Source organism: Esox lucius, chromosome 20 (assembly GCF_011004845.1).
Source record: "Esox lucius isolate fEsoLuc1 chromosome 20, fEsoLuc1.pri, whole genome shotgun sequence".
In the NCBI taxonomy this organism is placed as follows: Eukaryota; Metazoa; Chordata; class Actinopteri; order Esociformes; family Esocidae; genus Esox; species Esox lucius.
In genome coordinates, this window is record NC_047588.1 from 3,603,435 (window position 1) to 3,623,293 (window position 19,859).

The window sequence follows — 19,859 nt, forward strand, 5'->3', positions numbered from 1 at the left end:
TTCCTGGTGTGTCTTCTTTTTGATTAAATACATGATGTCTGATTTGATTCAGTACATTGTGTTTCTTGGTGTGCATATTATGTTCCATACCATACCATCATCTTCCGCTTATCCGGGGCCGGGTCGCGGGGGCAGCAGTCTAAGCAGGGATGCCCAGACTTTCCTCTCCCATCTTCAGAAAATATTATCTTGAAATGGATTTACACATGTGCATCCATGATGTCTGCTGTGACATGCCCCTGAGACTGAATGAAATCCAGAATAATCTAAACAAAAGGTTAAAGGACTCACATTTAATGTTACATTTTATTTGTTCATGTTTACATACTATAGAGCCAATTACACAGTCTCCTTTGGGAACATAACCCAAAACCCTGACATTGATTCTCTAAACCAACTGAGCTATACATGGAAGGTTGCACATATGCTACTTTAATCACCCACTCACATTGAATGTCTGAGGTGGTCCTCGCTCGGCACACTAGGCCCTCTAGGTTGTATGAGCGTGTGGACAGGCAAGGTGCGATTTATCAAAAATAGGGTGAAGGAGCAGCAAAGTGAGGAATGAGAAGAGAGTCATGCTGCGGGGCCAGAGTCCTTTACCCTGAAATCTTCTTGAGGGGCCATCGCACAGCTTGGGTCTTACATTGAAGCGATGGCACACAGGCGTTCCATGTCCCCATTCCATCCACATCCGCACCTTTTCTGTCTACGGCTGATCCGGAAGGATCGCTTCTCGTCAGCACGTGCCAAACACACTCAGCATCGCAGGATTGAGAGGAAACACATGACAGAGGACGCAGGAGCAACTAAAAGTAGTGCATTATAACACACTCAAAGACAACGCAGTCGAGATTTTGAATAATACCATATCGATTATATTACATGTGAATGCAACTGGTGTTATCAGGTGTAAATTAACTTTCATTGTCGATCTGGAATACCTCACTATGTTACATTAGTGTTCAAGATGAACGGATCGATGAATTGTGGGGTTCATTGGGGAAAGTTTTAACAATGATTGTTTTCTATTTTGAATAGCTAGTGGGCTTGGCAATCGGTTGGTATAATAATCGACACAATTCTGCGGTTTTTACATTTACGTCATTTAGCAGACTCGCTTATGCTAAGCGACTTACTGGAGCAACCAGCGTTATCTGTCTTGTTCAAAGAAAGAACGACAGATTTTTCAGGTTGCCAGCTCTAACCACTAGGCAATCTGACGCTCCAAATATAATATTTCTAGATGTAATATATATATATATATATTTGTTTAATATATATACATAGGCGATAGGCATATATATTAAATAAAAACTACAGTATGTGAAATATTTAGAGAAACGTTTCAGGGGATGAAAAAAACATCGATTTCCAGGCCTATGGGATCACATCTATTTAAAAAATATATATGATTTACCTTTCAATGCACTAACTTAAATGACAATTAATATTAAAATATATGTAGGTGCTGAATTGATTTACGTTTTCATATAAAATAACGTTTCGTAGAATTTTCTTAGAGTATATTCAGAGACCATGTGTAAATGTAAAGGGAAAACACCATTATGATCATTTACGGAAAACATTTGCAGGATTACTCAATGAGAATGATGGGAGTAAAGGGAGGAAAAAGGGTGGGGAATGTATTTTTCTCTCCCCTAAAAAAAACCTACTGGCTATTCAATTGGATGGAAATGCAAATGGTTCAGGTCTCAAATAAATATATAATTACAATATATAAATGAAATTCCTATAATTTCAATGCAGCAATTATACAAATGATTCTGGAGCATGCACGAGATGCAGGCATTTAGGCCCATTGAATTAATCAATAGCCGCCTTTGTCTCTTGGTCATCATTTTCACAAGCTCATATCACCCGGAACACAGGCGCAATTAAAAGCCAGTAGGCTATAAGACTCAGTCTGTACGCGCACCGGAGATTATAGTCGAACCTAGAACTGTCAGTCCCGCTCTCTAATGAGGAAGAGCCAGACGTTCTCTCGACTCTGATTGGCCTTGATTCATGTCATTAGATTACTTTTTTTCGCTACTTAGTGTGCATCAAACCTAAGGAGACTCACTTCTGACGAAATAATAAACAGCGAAAAGCATTCATCAATATGATGGGATGCAATGTTATTATCAATAATTAGCCTAACCGACAGGCAGAACCATTGGCCTGCGACCGACCTATGCATGGAGATGCGTTGATAGGGGGCAACCGGGAGCTATCCATGGTCCTGTCAAGCATATTCCATAGTCTGGTGAAGGGCGCAACTTTCCAGCCAGAATGTAAACAGCATAAAATTAACATTAGGCTACTAAATATAGTAATTACCCGGTCCTAGAAATGTTTTATACAGTTATCAAATATTCTTATGGAGAGTCCCTGCACACACTTGCCTTCTTCAGGCCTATAAAACCAGGCTCTTCCAAACAAGCCGCGTACATTTGACCGGCTTTGAGGGTTAAAATTATCTAGAAAGGCATTGTAAAAGGAATACTCCTCATTGTCTGGTATTGGATAGAATACCTGTCAAAGGTTTGGACACACCAATTCACTTGAACGGGTGTGTCCAAACTTTTGAGTCTATACTAAAGGAATTGTCAAATATAGAATATCCTTCGGGATATCTGTTTTTACTTTTATGTAAAATTCCAAGAATAGACCTTATTCATAATATATTGACTGCATAACGTCCTTGAGAGTCTTTATTTCCTCAGTAATTAATGTTTGAAATTTGAATGATAGATTGTTATCTCCTACATAATTCGTTCTATTCTTCAATTATAGAGTGCAAGGTTTATATTTATGAATTTATATTATAACTATAAATAGTGAATATCACAGGCTAGTACAAATACAAAGAGATTGTGCATCCAGAGAAAAAACACGTGCATGTAGACAATCCACAGCCAACATTCCATAACAGTAGAAATAAAATGTAGTTTTCCCTGAGTGTGCTGGTATTGCTTTGATTAGCAAAAGTTTGACTTATCTGAAATCTGTGAATCTCTGTAACGTTTTGCATGTTTTGGGTGCCTTAATGCCAATTAGGCGGTTGACACGCCGCGCTATTCATTTCGAGTTCTCCTGAATACATTTGCCTAGGAATGAACTTCACAAACAGAGCTCGCGCTAAATGCGCTCGACAGCTGAGAAAATCGAATAGAGTGACAGTTTCATTCTGAGGCGGTCGAGTGAGAAAAGGTATGAATTTATAAGGTACACCGAAACATTTCAATTCAGACAACTTTACACCCCATTATCCGCGCCTCCTCAACCGAGACAAGTGACTTAAAGTTAGGGAAATTTGTTTCAAAAGCCGGCACAAACTTTGTTGAGGACTTTGAATAGCCTATACTGAAGTGGAGCGGCCCTCTAAAAGGGAGCATTTAAAAATGAATCACGCATGAACAGCGTCGAATCAGTTGCCACTTATTTCGCCACTCTCTAATGCGATTTAGAATATTAGTCTGGTCTAAAATCCCAATCATGTCATCTGGTGGGACTCCCATACAAGCATAATTACTATTCAAACGCGTCAGTAATGTCCCACCAGCATCCCCTATCAGAAAAGCAGCTGGTCCGCCCTTTGTGCAGAATTTTCCCAATTTTGGAAGAAAAAGTTAATTAAATACAATTTGATATTTTCTAGAATTTGAAACAAATCTACATAGTGCATTTTTTAAGAGTGAAAAAAAGGTAAATTATTCGCTCTTTTGGTCACATCAAGCATGTTTTCTTCCTCCAGGGAATGCACTTTCCGCAGACCTGTACGTTTGTACCCAAGCTGCACGAACTCTGGGGAAAAGAGTAGGCTATAAGAAAGCCATCATATTTCAAGACATGATGTCGGTAAGCCAAACATGGAGTGAATACCGAATGTCACACCAATTAAGAATAAAATGTTTGCCTTGTCTGTTATAGTTTTTTCCATGAGTAAACCAAAAAGCGTAGCCTGTTATATGTTTAAGCCTTTTTGGTATTCGACCGTAGGTCTAGCCTGCAAGAAAAACAACCAGGACTGACAAGGGCCGGTCTAAATACAGGTTATTAATAACTAAAAATAACATAACCTATGATCGTTTAATAAATCTTGTGAGCAAGACCGTCAACCCAAATTGTCCCCAGGTGGTTGTTGTAAATAATATTAAATTATTTAATAAGAAGAAAATAACGTTAAATTATTGGTAGGTAAAGCCTACCAAGCTAAGTTTAAAAAGAGCAATGATTTGATTTAGGCCTATTTGAAATGGTAGCGTAACCTAGTTAATGGTCTACGTAAAAATGTGTTTTCCTGTGAGTCCGGTGAGACTGAAATGGTATTGTAAATGGTCCAGAAGAAGACTGTTGAACCCATGGAACTCTAGGGTAGTTTAAGAGCATGAATGGAGCTCCCTGGTGGGGCATGGTCTCCGCAACCTCGCTGTTTTACACACTGGTTGTTTCTCTACATTCATGGCGCCTTAAGGGCCAACCTGTTAAATCAAAACCCCACAGTACGATAGATTGTAAAATTGATGAGTTGGCACTATAATTTGGTGGAACAGGGCAAAGAGAAATAGACCAACACCTATAAAAACGTCTCCCTCGGCTCAAGGTCCAATTCTTCAATGGTCATAATTTAAAATCATTAAAGAGATGCAAAGTTAGCGAAGAGAGTATGTCCTTGTGGAATGTTGTGATTGACTCCGCAATATTGTTCTCGAATAACGCTGCAACCATGTAATTAATGTGGCATTTAAAAAGACTAGGACAATAAAGCCGGTCAAGCTATTTAATTTCATTTAATTTTCCATCCCATTTGCTTCGAACACTGCTTTCACTTCTGACACGGAGCCTTTGACTGTTACCCTGCTTCAGTGCGCGCATTGATATGGGATTCACCGTTACTTTTCGAGGGTTAGCAAACAGAAAAGAAATGTCTCCCATTCCCCCAGTGAGAATAATTAATTTCACTTTGAGGACTTCGATTGTGAGCCACAGGATGGGAATGAGAATCGTCCCGGCTGGTGTGAGAGATTTGGAGGCCGGACCCGTTATTCCAGGGTGGATGGGAACAAGTCACAAATGGCAACATTAATAAATAACCCTCCGCACAGCCGGCCTTTGCATGCGCCTATTGATGAAATTGTTCGCGTGTCGTTCACGCTCTTTGACTCGTGAAGCAAGGAAAAGAGAAGCCTCCCAGAATGGAGCAGTGGGATACCTTTACGTGGCTAGAGAGAGCCCATTGCAGCCCCCCTCAATTACGGCTCAGTGTCATCTCAGAGTCGTCAGGGCAGAGGTTAGCGGGACATGTTCATGGCCTAAATGTATCGCCCACAGGTTCTTGTTCTCACTAGCGTAGCGTACCTTGCCCTCTACTGAAGATTCCACGTCGGACGATCAAAGGAGTCAATCTCAGTTTTAATATCTATGGTCAAAAAGCGATTGGAGGATTGTTTCCCATTCCATTGACCAAAAAACTGTCCTACCAAAGTGGATAACTTCATGGCCTTTTAATTTTTTCTATCGGATTGAGTCTATACAGATAACTAAATATTCCAAATAGGCCTATAAAATTATACAACACATATATAAAGTATTTTTATAGCCTATTGAAATGAATCAATTTCAACTCTAAAAGTTAATTAGGATTTATGCATCCAATACTTTAGTTACACATTTAATCTGCAACAATAGCCCAAGTAGTTATTTTCTTGAAAGTAGACTGAGAAATGAAGGCACAAATAAATAAATAAATAAATAGGAATGAATAAATACATCAATTGCGTATTATCGATTTGGATAAGTATTCGTATTTGTGTTAATCAATTTAAACGAAAAGAAAATGTAAGTGTAACAATCTTATAAAAATTAGATTATCAAGGCTATAAAACAAACGTGTAAAATGTTGCTCTTAAAATATAAATACCAGTCTCAACGTCACTGCCTCTGTTAAATAATATCCAACTATCTAAAAATATTACGTATTTATTTTAAATTGTGTAAAATAGAAATTATGAAACTCAAAACTCCATCAAAGTCAAAGTGATGAAGCTCTGTATTCTGCCATGTAAAGCTGAATGATTAAGTCTTGAGTGAATGCCTGACAAGGAAACCACAAGTGTGAAATGATAAGATGGTGGTTATTTTGAAAGCTGTTGCTATTTTTCTGGTGGTTCTCCCGTCAGTACCTGCCCGATCCCAGCCAGGCACACGCCTGGACTCAAAAGAAGTTAACAAGTCTTCCAAACATTCCTGATCCTTTTGTTAAACTAGGGGCACAAAGCAGCCAAACGCAGAGAATGAATTGTTTTGAAGTATATAAACCCAAAGGAACGCAGCCAAGTAGATTTAAAGTAGCCACTGATTTCCAAAAACTGGTTTGTAAAGGAACAATAAAAAGGGGAGAATTTATGGAGAAATTATACAGTGGATTTGTCAGTTAAAATATCGGAACTGTCTGCGGGACAAAGCCACATGCTGAGGATTAATGGGAACTCCAGACCTTTGATTCTGCACTCTCCTTTCTCTGCCCTTGACAAATTGGATTTTGGGGATGGGAAGGTCGCCTGGCCCATTGTCTCCTGACCGTTTTTGGAGCAATTCATTATGTGCGAGGTTGAGGGAAATACTCCATGTGACTATCTCAGCCCGTTTACTCCACACAGCTGCTGAAAGAACCAAACTCTCTCACACCGCGCGCATACTGCTCGCCCTTGCGCGTTAATGTGCCGAGGGGGTACCTTGCTGCTCCATTAGAAAAGCCGGATCACATACGCCATCGCGTCACTTCGCGGGCGGAGACTGGCCTGTGCTCATCTACGTGACTCCTTCTTGTCTCAATCAGTTACTACTTGATCTTCATGGTTCTCAACCCACTGCACGCAGATCCAGCCATGCAAGCAACTCGGGCATCCACTCTCAGTGTGTTTGCAGACTGCAGCATCCCAGCCGGCCTGCGGATAGGACCGGTCCCGGGCATCTTCAAACTAGGGAAATACTTGACCGATCGCAAAGAGGTTGGATCCAAGAAAAAGGTGAGGGCATTTTACAATTGTTCAATAAACTCTATGCTGTAATGTATTCAATATTATTTATTCCTTCAAAATGCAATAAGATCGAATTCACAACCAAAAACTATTGAGAACAAATATTGACTACAGCTCATAAAGATTGCCATTTCAATATATTTATATACATATATATGTATATTTATATGTATATAAATATTCTTATATAATTGTATTATTTTAAGCATATTTTAAGGGTTTAAAATACACTTACTAGGGATGCATTTAGCATACCCAGTGAAAGAATCTGCTCCAAAGGAAATTTTAAAAATCTTTGGGGCAGGTAATCGGGTCATAGTGATCTTTTTTAAGGAGACCTGTCAAAGTTCATTGGGCCAACGGTTATTAATTGGTTCGTGCTGTCAGGTTGGAAATAATTGAGTTGTATTAGTGGGACGACTTGTCACTCTGTGTCTCTACTTAACCGTCCTAATAGGGAGACCTGAGAGGCTGTGTGTGATTTTTTGCCTTCAACCGCTTCAGATTTCACAGGCTAGTAGGCTAGTTATTCCAATGAACCATTTAATTTTAATGCAATCTGGCCATGGAAAGATGCCGCTAAACCGTAGACCACAGCCTGGAGCTATAGAAAAAGAACATAGTCAAGAAATGATAAAATAAAGCCAATAGGAATGTAGGGTATATTGATAATCTCAAATAACATTCCTCCAACACATTATTATTAATAGGCTACATTCTTCTGTTAACGAATGAAGGCCATTTTCTAAAGACAGTTATTTACTGTTAAATAAATTATTAAATACATTATTAAGTATATTATAACTGCTTTATAAATAGGCATTGACTCTTTATGCTGTTGACGTTTGTGATTGATGCGGCTAAATTCATCGCCCCCGGCTGCATAGATGCATCAGGTGCAATCTCCGTGTCAAATGTCACGCTTCCATCTTTAATTTGCTGGAACAGTTTAGAAACGCTTTGACACTCCTCAAATTCGTTTCCCATATCAACTCAATTATGTGTCATTCTCCCTGGTAAATTATCACCGCTGCTTAACAGAGCAGATAAAGAGCCATTAAACGCATTTTAGTTGGGCACACCTCCAGGTATATCAGAATAGCGTCAGCATTAGGCATAACAATAATATGTATAAACACAATTCATTTGATATATAAATCTAAGTCAGTATTCATATTTCGTGATTTCAAATATTTTGTACTGAAGACAAAATAAAGAGATATTTATTATGCTTGTATGGGAGTCCCACCAGATTAAATGATTGGGATTTTAGCCCACACTGATAGGCTATTCTAAATCGCATTAGAGAGTAGCAAATCTCGTGGCAATTCAATTTCTGAGCCTATTTAGCTTTTTCCCTCAAGGGGGACATTTGAAAGATGAACCTCTGTTTTTAATTAATATATTTGTAATATTTTTTGGCCTATTCATTAATTGCGCGTATCGAATGTTCGGCCTAATTAACATTAGATTCAACGTTGCCCTTTTCCTGTTTTGCAATCAATCAGATTCGCCTGTTGCGGGGAGAAATTGTAGATGAATCGGGTTGCCCAGTGTCGGATTGGATTGGGTTTATCCGTGCCGCCAGAAACAACCAAGAACAAAATTTGGAAGCTGTCTCAGATCTACCCGGTGGACAGGTCAGCAGAGCTCTATTCCATCACGCTCATTTTTGTTTAACTAAAGTTGAAAGTAATTTTGTATGTATGTAACGTTCACCTATTTTGTTAGATTTTCTACCGTGTACTGAGGGAGATCCCAGCAGGCGAAGAGCTGAATGTGTGGTACTCAAACACTCTGGCCCAATGGTACGACATCCCTACAACCGCCACTCCAACACACGACGAGAAAGGTAAGAAAACATCAGAATGACCTGTTAATATTACTAAAAATTATGAGAAAAGCAGCCTTGGATGGATTGATGTTTGTTTGCCAGTTGTTCAATATAACAACAAAAGTGTATAATGTGGGATTGTCTAAACTAAAGAGTTGGTACAAATGGACTAGGCTACCGTACAGGCCTACTGAATGGCATTGATATTTCGAGAATTCCACCATTACGTGGTTAAGTGAGTTGCAATGCCTGAACTTCGAGCGATTACAATCAATTTCGGTGACGAAGTTGTTGGCATATATTTCCCCGGTTGTGTAGGCCTATTCCCAGAGCATATCGATTATGCGATCCTTCAATAGTTGTATTTACATTTAAAATATAATTGTTTTGTTAATACATAGACCTGTCAGAAAGTCATGTTAAACAACTTAATAATACAATAGGATTGTTTTTCACAGTCAGTTAGAAATAACAATAATAATAATGTAAAAAATAAGCCTAAAATAATATTATTAATAATAATTAATAAAAAATTACCATAATTGGGTGGAGACTGTTTTTTCTTTCTTTTCTGGATATTCAAGTGTTGGCGTGGATGCAAGGCTTATCGAATTATACCCTAGGCCACCAGCAAAATAATACCGTTTTAATCAGATTACACCTACGGATTACGCCTACTCAGGAAAACTCAATAACTGCGTATAGATTAGGTTATATCCTACACTAAATCATTGCACCAATCTATTACTGTAATTATTATGTATGGAAAAACATTGGGCATGAAATAGAGAGGTCAAAATATAGTCTAGCCTACCAAAATAATTTTCAGCTTCTACAATTATTCCTGCGATACACACAGGGATTGAACCAAGAATTAAAAGAAGGGATTGGCTGTTTTTAACAATCATCAAAGCAGACGATAGTAATTCAGTGGGGGACAGAGTTTAACAAATGTAATCTCTCATTAATATTCATGTATTCAAAAGCAAATAAATTCAAAACAGGCCCTTTACGGTAAATTAGCTGGCTACATAGGTATTGTTGCCTAATGAATGCTAACTTTTATGTGGGATGTATATTGCCCTGATTTGCGGCAAAGCATGTGTGCGCTGCTCTCCGGCCAATACACTGTTCGCTCCTTGACATACGCTTCCTATTATTTGGCTTCAACAGATGGGCCAGCCTTATTGTCTATTCCGCCTTGCGATTTCAAGCAACAGCTGCTGTCACTTCCACGGGGAAGAGCACAGAGAAAGTCCCTCTATTCAATGTGTTGGTTTTGGAGCGCCAGATTGGACGGGGCGTTTGCTCTTTTGATGGCGATGATAAACAACAGCCCCCGGATTACAAAATCATTACATCTATATAATTGACCTCCCATTGTTCAACTGGTGTCATTGCTCACGTTTGATGAGGTGGCTGGGGTAAACATACTTCAGCGCCTATTCAAAATCCCTATTGGCATCATGTGGATTCATCTCAAGGGATCCGTCCTATACATTAAAATGGCAAACAGATAAGATTCGCGGTGGGACAAATTACGGTGGTTTGAGATTACTATTCAATAACAGGACAATGTCAGCATGTGCGGATGGCAAATCTCTGATCTAAATGGTTTCGCGTTGTTCAGAGTTAATAAATGTTGTCAGCGGGAATATGGAGACCCCTCAATTTTAACCGCATGTCTCTGTGTTTCTCTACAGGCGAAGAACGCTATATTTGCTGGTACTGCTGGAGAATATTCAAATATCCGAACACACTCAAGGCCCACGTCCATTTCCACTGTGCTCTGAGCAACGGGCGGAGCTTTATAAACAGCGAGCAGGTCAGGGGTTCAGACAGCTTCAATCGGTCACCTAAATCTGGGGACATACCCAACACGTCGGCCTCGCCCAGAAGCGTCCACAACCCCAACCCCTCCATCTCAGACTCTGTCAGACGGACCGTGTCTTCCTCACCCTTCCACAACAAAGCTGGGATAGCAAAGAAACCTAGCACTGAGGAGCAGGACAGAGCACTTGACATGAGCGTTACCTCCGCCAGAAACCATGGCCATGTTCTGGGCCTTGGCGCGACCTCTTCAATGTTGAGCAACATGGGGTTCCATCCGGGCGTGCGCTCTGCATTCAAGCCAATGGGCCTATCCAAGATCAGCGCGACTGACCTCTCTAGAGAGGAACCCAATGGGAAGCAAAACGGACTAGGTTTCACCAAACTCCTGGGGAACTTGAAATCAACGCGTGCCCTGAACGAACCTTTGCCTGGAAGCCATGCCTCAAAGTGCGTCCATCCAATTGACTCCACATCACCTTTGGTTCCATGCACAAACGCCATCCGGGGTTTTCCGTTAATGCCTCATTTCGAGGAGACTTCGGCTTTCAAGCATGTGGAGAGCCGGATGAACTCTGGACTGTCCCCCACGCGCTACTCTCAGATGTCATCTGGGCTCCATTTTGAGAGATTTTCTCTGCCTCACTTTGATGGCGTAAAGCCATATAATGGAGATTGCAATATCCCCCTGATGCCGTTCACCGTGTACAATGGCGAACTGCTTTACAGTTCACCTTACTACCCACTGAAGTTCCATTTTAGCAATCTCTTAAAATACCCGGAGTCTATGTCGTACTTTGGCGCCCCTGCACTCAACCCAGACTTAGGTTCAATAACCAACATTGACAGGGAAATAGCCATGCACACTCAACAGTTGTCTGATATATCCGTTGAAAAGAACCGCGCCAGACTCGACTCCTTGCCCACGACCAATACATCAGGGAAGCCCAAAAAGGGACATTTATGTCTTTACTGTGGAAAGCTTTACTCTCGAAAGTACGGACTCAAGATTCACATGAGAACTCACACAGGGTACAAGCCGTTGAAGTGCAAAGTTTGTTTTAGGCCCTTCGGTGACCCAAGCAATCTGAACAAGCACATCCGTCTGCACGCAGAGGGGAACACTCCGTACAGGTGCGAGTTCTGTGGCAAGGTGCTGGTGCGCCGAAGGGATCTAGAGCGTCACGTCAAATCAAGGCACCCTGGACAAACAATTAAAAAAGCCGAGGACAAAACCGAGAGCATGTTCGAAGATCAAGACCAAAAGAGCGACAATGACAGCGACGTTGATGTATGCTTTACGGATGACCAGAGCGATCAAGAATCCACTAAAAATAATGATTAATTGAGACGTTGACACTTATTAGGCCTATGGCAAAGACTGCACATTGTTTATGAAATGGTTTACAGATCACCTGTACAGCTGTCAGTGTAATGTGTTCTTCCCACGAAGCTAAAGTTATTTATGTTTTTTAATCCTGAAAATTTTATATTATTATTTCTCTTTACTTCAGATAAGATTATTTTCAAATCAGGTTCAGCTGTTCGTTTCCGACGGAACGAAAGGAAGATGTATGATATCAGAATTGTATAATATCACAGCTGATGATAGCGTAATACATTTGTTTTTTAATTGGGATTGTTATATGGTAATTGATGACCAATATGTTCCCTAAATACGGCTGCACTTTAAACAGTTGAAAAATTGATTATCAAGCCATGTAAGTCAAATGTTTAATCACTTAAAATCAAACTGACTATTATTTCTTAAATTTTAATTCCAATTACCACTTAAAGTTGCACTTTCTTGAGAGAGCATTTAATTGTTTTAGGGCATGTTGAAAAAGGTAGCAAATATTTATAGCGGTTAGCACCTCTTCATTATTTAATGTTCTTGTTTATAGAAGAAAATCACATCTGACCTAAACAGGACCATGTACAAATGTAAAAATATGATATTTCACGGTTCAGTGAAAAAGTGTTTTAAGTTTGTTCAAAAGTGATATTGTATACTGACAATATTTTACTCTTGTTCATTAAGTTGTTCCTTTTTAATAAATGTATTTTTAAAAAATGGGATATTTGTTATAGCTTTAATGGTTAGTATGTAAACTGTTCTAATAGACTGGTTGTTAATTATCTCGGAAGCACATATTTTCCCCTCACATTTATTTAATTTGCAGTAATAATAATTAGAGATTACATACATAGATCACGAGGGATGCTGTATTTAAAAAGAAAGCCCATTGTCTCTTGATTTGGAAAGTGTTATACTATAATGGATTAAAAAGGTCATTATAATCATCATCATAGTCATGATCATCTTTATGACCGATGTATAGATCAAATAAGTACAACAAAATTCAGGGAAACTGAAAACAAAATAATAGGTCTGCAACAAGAATACAAGTCTTTCCATATTAGCTTAGTTTGACATTATTTTGCGAATTGATTTAAGAAAATAGATAAACAAAGTCGTTTTCAAAGAAATTATTAAATAATATGGATGTTCAAGAAAATGCCAGTCTGGAAATCAACATTTAAAAATGCGACAAAATGAACGACTCACCCTAAATAAAGTCAGAACCTTTGGTTACAATTAGATAACAAACAGTTTTATCGGAAATATTTAATTAATACAGTGTGCATATAAGTACAGGGTAGGACAACAGCCAAACGTTCAGACCAAGATAATTTTTCGAAGAAAATATTGACGCCAAGCCAATCGCTAAAGTATATAGATGTGAATAACGGGAATTGAACATTAAATAAGGGAAACATAAAGATTTAAGGGGTAAACACTAATTAAGCCTTGGGTTCATTCATTTTGAAACAACCCACTAACAGATTTAATGATAAATATTTGCTTATTAGAGCTCTGTTCAATGTTTCGATGCGTGTCTTTAGAAGAGGTTAACTTCGGATGCTTTCGGGTATCTAAGTCGCTTCATCTTACAGGCTCGTGTTTGATCAAACGTATTTCAGCACAATGAAACATAGCCAACAGAGACCGGCTCATCATTCATTCCACGTCGAACCCTCTGTTGAAAGGGTACTACATGGAACCAAAGGGGTTCTACATGGCCTTATAGGGCTGGTTTTACAGAAAATCTTCACTGAGCTTGATAATTTTTTTGCCCAGGATCAGGCTTAATCCATGTCTGGGAAACTGGACCAAAGGGGTCTTACACCTGAGGAACCCCAAAGGGGTCCTATTGAACATATTTGGTATGCAAATCTTCATCCAACCCAGATTGTCTGAAAACCAAAAACCTCATACAGAAAAATAGGTCTAGTTATTATAGGCCTTTTGGGCTGTATAAGCCAACTGTCCTACAATTTGTATCTTCTTTTTCATATAACATTACACTTGCATTTCAGAAACTCAAAGCATATGCTACACAGTAAACCAGTGCATAGGCCTATATGCTTTTGTTAGGCATATTTGATTATTTTTGCTAGACTAAGGCGTAAGAAATCATTGTTCCCAGCTTGTTGTCACTGAAGCCATAGACATGGCTGGCCATTCTACTTCTCCGGGTAATATCTTTCATATCTCTTTGACACCAGAGGCTGCTATTCATATGAACGTGATGGACAATATTTGCTTTTGTAGGTGGAGTGCTTGTTTTCCTGTCTACGAGTGTGCATGCTTGCGTCGTTCGAGTATTCCACTGGGTGCGCATGTTTCTTTGTTTAGGAGTGTTTGCCTGCATAGTCAGTCCTGAGCACATCTCTTTGTGTTCGAGGTGGTGGTGAATGTTGAAAAGAGCTTCTGTGTCTATTTTCATTCTTGTTTATTTGAATGCAAATACCCTCTCTGTGCACTGCATCTGTAAGCAAAAATTAATCATCAGCACATCCCCGGAGCATCACAAGTCGTCCTGGGCGTCCACAGGACATTCCCTGCTTTCTTATTATTTAAAGATATATTTTCAGACATTTTATGCTTTGTTGGACCATAAAATAGTGAAAGATAAAGTAGGGAGATTTTTTGTTGACAGAGCAGTAGGTCAGAGTCAAACCCAGGGTGCAGCGCCACCTGAGGCAGTGGTTTAGTTAATAGAATGCTCCACTATGTTTGCAATACTGGTTTTCCCTTTTTTCTCTGCGAGATAGGCCCCTTTTCTCTGGAATAAGGCCATATTCACCCTTCCTTTTCACGTTTTCCACCAACAACCATGCTCACGCTCACCCCGTCGCACCAGCTTTCTAATCAATTAGTGCCGTTCATTAGTGGGGACACTTGAGCGAGTTTGATTGAGGGAGTTTGATGCTCAAGACCTGGAACTACAGCCAAAATCCCAACCTACCGGGCTTGCGCCACAGCCCAAACCAAACAGACCATCATGGACCACAACGGCATCTGAAAAACAAGGCCCTGGCAAGCCATTCAAAGAGAATTCAATGTCACAGAGATTTTTAAAACCTGGTACGGCAGTTGAAATAGAAGGACATCGGTAGATACATAAAAATAAACTCTCAGAGAAAAATGTGCATTCGGTGGATAATGTGTTTACAATTCATCTAAGCATGATGCATTGTACAGTGAGTAAGAGGAGAACAAGGAGAGGACAGACACAGAACAGAAGTTCATTTAGAACCATGAAAAAAACACTGGGGAATAGTTCATGCTGTGAATATTGGACAAAATTGAATATACAATTGGTTCTTCGATGCTGATTGGTAGAATGTTGTGGTATATCAGACATTATAAACTGGGGGGTTTGAATCCTAAATGCTGATTGGCTGAAAGGCGTGGTATATGAGTCTGAGAAAACATAATTTTACTGATGTAATTATGTTGGTATCTATAAAAGCACATGGGGGATTTTTGGTATATGGCCAATATACTATAAAAGCTGTATCCAAGAACTCAGTGTTCTATTGTGACTAATAAAGGTTCTTAGCTGTGGCCATTTACCACACCCCCTTGTGCCTTATTAATTAATTATAAACATGGTGGTTTAAAATCTGACTGCTGATTAGCTCAAAGCGTTATTATATCACATACCCCAGCAATGGGTATTAGACAAAATATATTTATACTGTTCTAATTACATTGATTAATGGTTTGTATTAGCAGTATGGCACCATGGGAGTTTGTGGATTGTGACAAATGCATCACAGCCCTTGGTGCCTTTTTGCTTAAATACAGTAGTATAGCAATGTTTAGTTGAGTGTCTCTCTATTGAATCCTACACAATTCTTCACACAGAAAGATAGTCATATCAATTGCTTTTCAGGGTCCCACAGGATTTATGTGCTCAGCAGCTATTGATAAACACCAACAATGTATTACTTATTGGTTGCTGAGCAAGAAACAACAATTTCTAATCTTCAGATTTTTTTTAAAGGTACAGTATGTTAAGGTACAAACGTTTATTTCATTTGGGTTGTCTCTTCACAATTTTACGAGAGGAAAAAGTATACTCAAAATACAAAAAAGTTTATAGTATATTTTAAAAGCTTTGAACAAAAGCTTGTTTTTAGTTGTAGGTGTGTGTCTGCATGTACCAAATTTTTTATGTTAGTAATTTAGAAGAAACTATTATCAAAAGAGACTAACAGGAGCAATTATGGATAAGAAACAACACTCTGTTGAAGTTCTTGGCTAAGGGATCTGAACGAGCAACCTTTCAGTTATAAACCCAATTCTCTAGCAGAAAATTGCTAATCCGCAACAAAAACCCTCTGCTTCATCACAGATTCTATTTTTCTCACTGAAGCCACTAGCTAAAACCACCAACCATGCACTTCCAATTATCACTGTCTAAATCAATCATAAAGCCGTTCCAGAAATCTTGTTAATGTTACAAGTCTGTCATTCGCCCGCTAAGCTGCAGTGATACAGACACACGTTGTCTGGTCTTTCAAATATAAGTTGATCAAATGTTCTCACACAAACCTGCCATACAAAAAGACCAGGCACAATACAGTACTGAAAGCGTCAAATATTTCATCTACTACTTAAAATCAGAGAAGAATAATTACAAAGAAAAAAAAAGCTCCAAATAGACCTAAAATCGAAATTCTAATTTGTGAAGCAACCTTGAGCTCAAATCGTGAGACAAAGCTCAGGTAAAATAAATAGATGGTCTTGTGTTTTTCTCTTGCATTCGATTTCTATGTACTGCATTATCACATTGCCTTTTGTTGATCTGTTCCTATTCAGGGCATCTGATGTAGAAGGAGGTAACAGTCATAGAACATTACAAATACTCTGCTACAGGACAACATGTCAGGCCTCCAGGCATCTGCGCGTGCATTTGTGCATGCACGTGCAAGTATGTGTGCACATACACAAGCCTGCCTGTGTGCGTTACATCTTGCTTCAAATTCGTCCACGGAGTATCCAATTTGACAGTGATGCTCTGCGATGCCAGCTAACACAACGGCCTATACTTTGGGTGAAGACGTCTCGTTTCTAGGGCAACTGGGAAGTCAGCATCTATCAAAGTGCATACTCCAAACTCCTCAGGAGAGGATGTGAATTGCATATCTCTGCTTCAGGGGGATGAATCGTACTATTTCCTTTGAGCAGGACACAGACAGTTATAGTGCTATTTCTTGAAGGGGCCAGAGCATGTAAACCCCTCACAAGGAGTTGTTCAACGAGCTACATTAGAATGTTGATGGATTGCAATCTCAAAGCCACAGCATTAGGATACATGTGGGCAGACAGCAAAGCTGAAGCACCTCTGTATTTCTACCGTGCCTTTGGAAAGTATTCAGACCAATTCTCCACATTTTGTTGTGTAATAGACTTAATTCATAATTGATTAAATATATATATTTTTGACATTCATCTAAACAAAATACCCTACAATGCAAAAACATGTCTTTAGAAATGTATTGAAATACGTTCAAAATAAAAACTTTATGTACACTTGTGTTCATATGTTTGCATACTCTGTCAGAAATTGTGAAATGTTGGCATTGATTTAGAAAACATGACAGATCGTGCAAAAAAACTGTCTTTTATTTAAGGATAGTGATCATATGAAGCCCTTTTTTTTATCACAGTTGTTGGACTCCTTTTCAGATCATAATGATAACAGAAATCACCCAAATGGCCCTGATCAAAAGTTTACAGACCCTTGAATTTAACTGTTTGGCCTTGTTACAGACACACAAGGTGACACACACAAGTGGAAATGGCAATTAAAGGTGAATTTCCCACACCTGTGGCTTTTTAAATTGCAACTAGTGTCTGTTTGCTCTCACATGGATGCACTGAGCAGGCTAGATACTGAGCCATGTAGAGCAGAAAAGAACTGTCAAAAGACCTGCGTAACAAGGTAATGGAATTTTATAAAGATGGAAAAGGATATAAAAAGATATCCAAAGCCTTGCAAATGCCAGTCAGTACTGTTCAATCACTAATTAATAAGTCGGAAATACGGGGATCTCTTGATATCAAGCCAAGGTCAGGTAGACCAAGAAAGATTTCAGCCAAAACTGCCAGAAGAATTGTTCAGGATACAAAGAAAAACCCACAGGTAACCTCAGGAGAAATACAGGCTGCTCTGGAAAAAGACGGTGTGGTTGTTTCAAGGAGCAGAATATGATGATACTTGAACAAACATGAGCTAAATTGTTGAGTTGCTAGAAAGAAGCCTTTACTGTGCCAATGCCACAAAAAAGCCTGGTTACAATATGCCCAACAACAACTTGACACGCCCTCACAGCTTCTGGCACACTGTAATTTGGAGTGACAGACTGGCAGCTGGAATCATCAGGTATGGTCTTGATCTGCAACACAGCCAGGAATTGTACAATGGGCGCAACGGAGAGACAACAACAAGCCAGTGACTCCACCCCCACATGGCATTGGAGAGAGGGCATCCCAGTGGCGATGAGAGCCCACCTGGCAAGATAGCCAGGGTGGACAGTATCAAGCCTTTCCGTTTACCTTCACACCCCCGGGCCAGACTGCACTTAATCATAGACCATGCTGAAAAAATTAGTCTTTAGTAGACACTTTAAACTTTGCATTTCTAACCTTAATTGGCAGATCATTACACAGTGGAGCTCTATGAGAGAAAGCCCTGCCTCCAGCTGTTTGTTTAGAAATTCAAGGTACAAGTAGAAGGCCTGCATCTACGATCTTAAGTTATGTGTAAGTATGTAGGGCTGGATCATTTGAGTGAGGTAAGTAGGAGCAAGTCCATGTATTGCTTTATAGGTTAAAAATAAAAATTTAAATCAGCCCTAACCCTAACAGGCAGCCAGTGTAAAGAGGCTAGTACTGGAGTAATGTGTTCAGATTTTTTATTCTATTTAAGTTTATTTATTGATTTATCAGGGTAACCTGAGAGAGGAGCATTACAGTAATCAACTCTAGAAGTGACAAAAGCATGGATAAACAAAATCAGATTTTTGCAATGTTCCAAAGATGGAAAAAAGCAGCTCAAGATATATTTTATATGTTCATTAAAGGAGATATCAGGGTTGAGGGTAACGTCGAGGTTTCTCACAGTTTTTTGGGATACAAACATACAACCGCCGAGGTTCACTGTAAGGTCTGCCAACAAAACTCTTTGTTTCTTGGGTCCTAAAACAAGCATTTCTGTTTTTCTTGAGTTTAAAATAAAAAAGTTCTCCGTCATCCACTTCCTAATATCTGAAACACATGCTTCCAAACAGCTATTTTTGGGGCTTCTCCATGTTTCATCGAATTATACAACTGTATCTGCATAACAGCCAAAATTTACATTGTGATTTGGGATGACATCTCCCAGAGGCAGCACATATAGTGAAAACAATAATGGGCCCAAAACTGTGCCTTGAGGAACACCGAAAAATGCCTTTGATTTGTCAGAGGACATGTCATCCATACATACAGACTTTAATATAAATAAGATTTAAACCAGGCTAGAACGTGTCCATGTAACCCAATATGGGTTTCCAGTGTCTCTAAGAGAAGGTAGTGATCAATAGTGTCTGAGGCCATTAGAAGGTCAATTTTACCTTCATGAGTGCAGTCTCAGTGCTATTATGGGGTCTGAAATCAGACTGGAGCATTTCATATATGTTATTTGTGAAGGCATTCAGGAAGGCATTCAGTTGTTGGGAAACACACTTTTCTACGATTTTTGAGAGGAACGGGAGGTCCAATATTGGCCTACAATTGTTGAATATATCTG

The 19,859-nt window shown here is 39.3% G+C and overlaps 1 protein-coding gene across 1 annotated transcript; it reads left to right on the top strand.

Moving 5' to 3' along the window:
* Window positions 1-6,677: 6,677 nt before the first annotated feature.
* On the top strand, window positions 6,678-12,787 carry prdm13 (PR domain containing 13). Its single transcript, XM_010902058.3, has 4 exons — window positions 6,678-7,034; window positions 8,555-8,686; window positions 8,778-8,898; window positions 10,584-12,787. The coding sequence occupies exons 1-4, from the start codon at window positions 6,861-6,863 to the stop codon at window positions 12,053-12,055; spliced, it is 1,899 nt and encodes a 632-aa protein (XP_010900360.1). The 5' UTR covers window positions 6,678-6,860; the 3' UTR covers window positions 12,056-12,787.
* Window positions 12,788-19,859: the final 7,072 nt, after the last annotated feature.

Coding starts and splice junctions, on each gene's coding strand:
- prdm13 (XM_010902058.3), top strand. CDS start 6,861: ATGGTTCTCAACCCACTGCACGCAGATCCAGCCATGCAAGCAACTCGG. Junction 8,687..8,777: donor CAGATCTACCCGGTGGACAG/GTCAGCAGAGCT, acceptor CTATTTTGTTAG/ATTTTCTACCGTGTACTGAG. Junction 8,899..10,583: donor TCCAACACACGACGAGAAAG/GTAAGAAAACAT, acceptor GTTTCTCTACAG/GCGAAGAACGCTATATTTGC.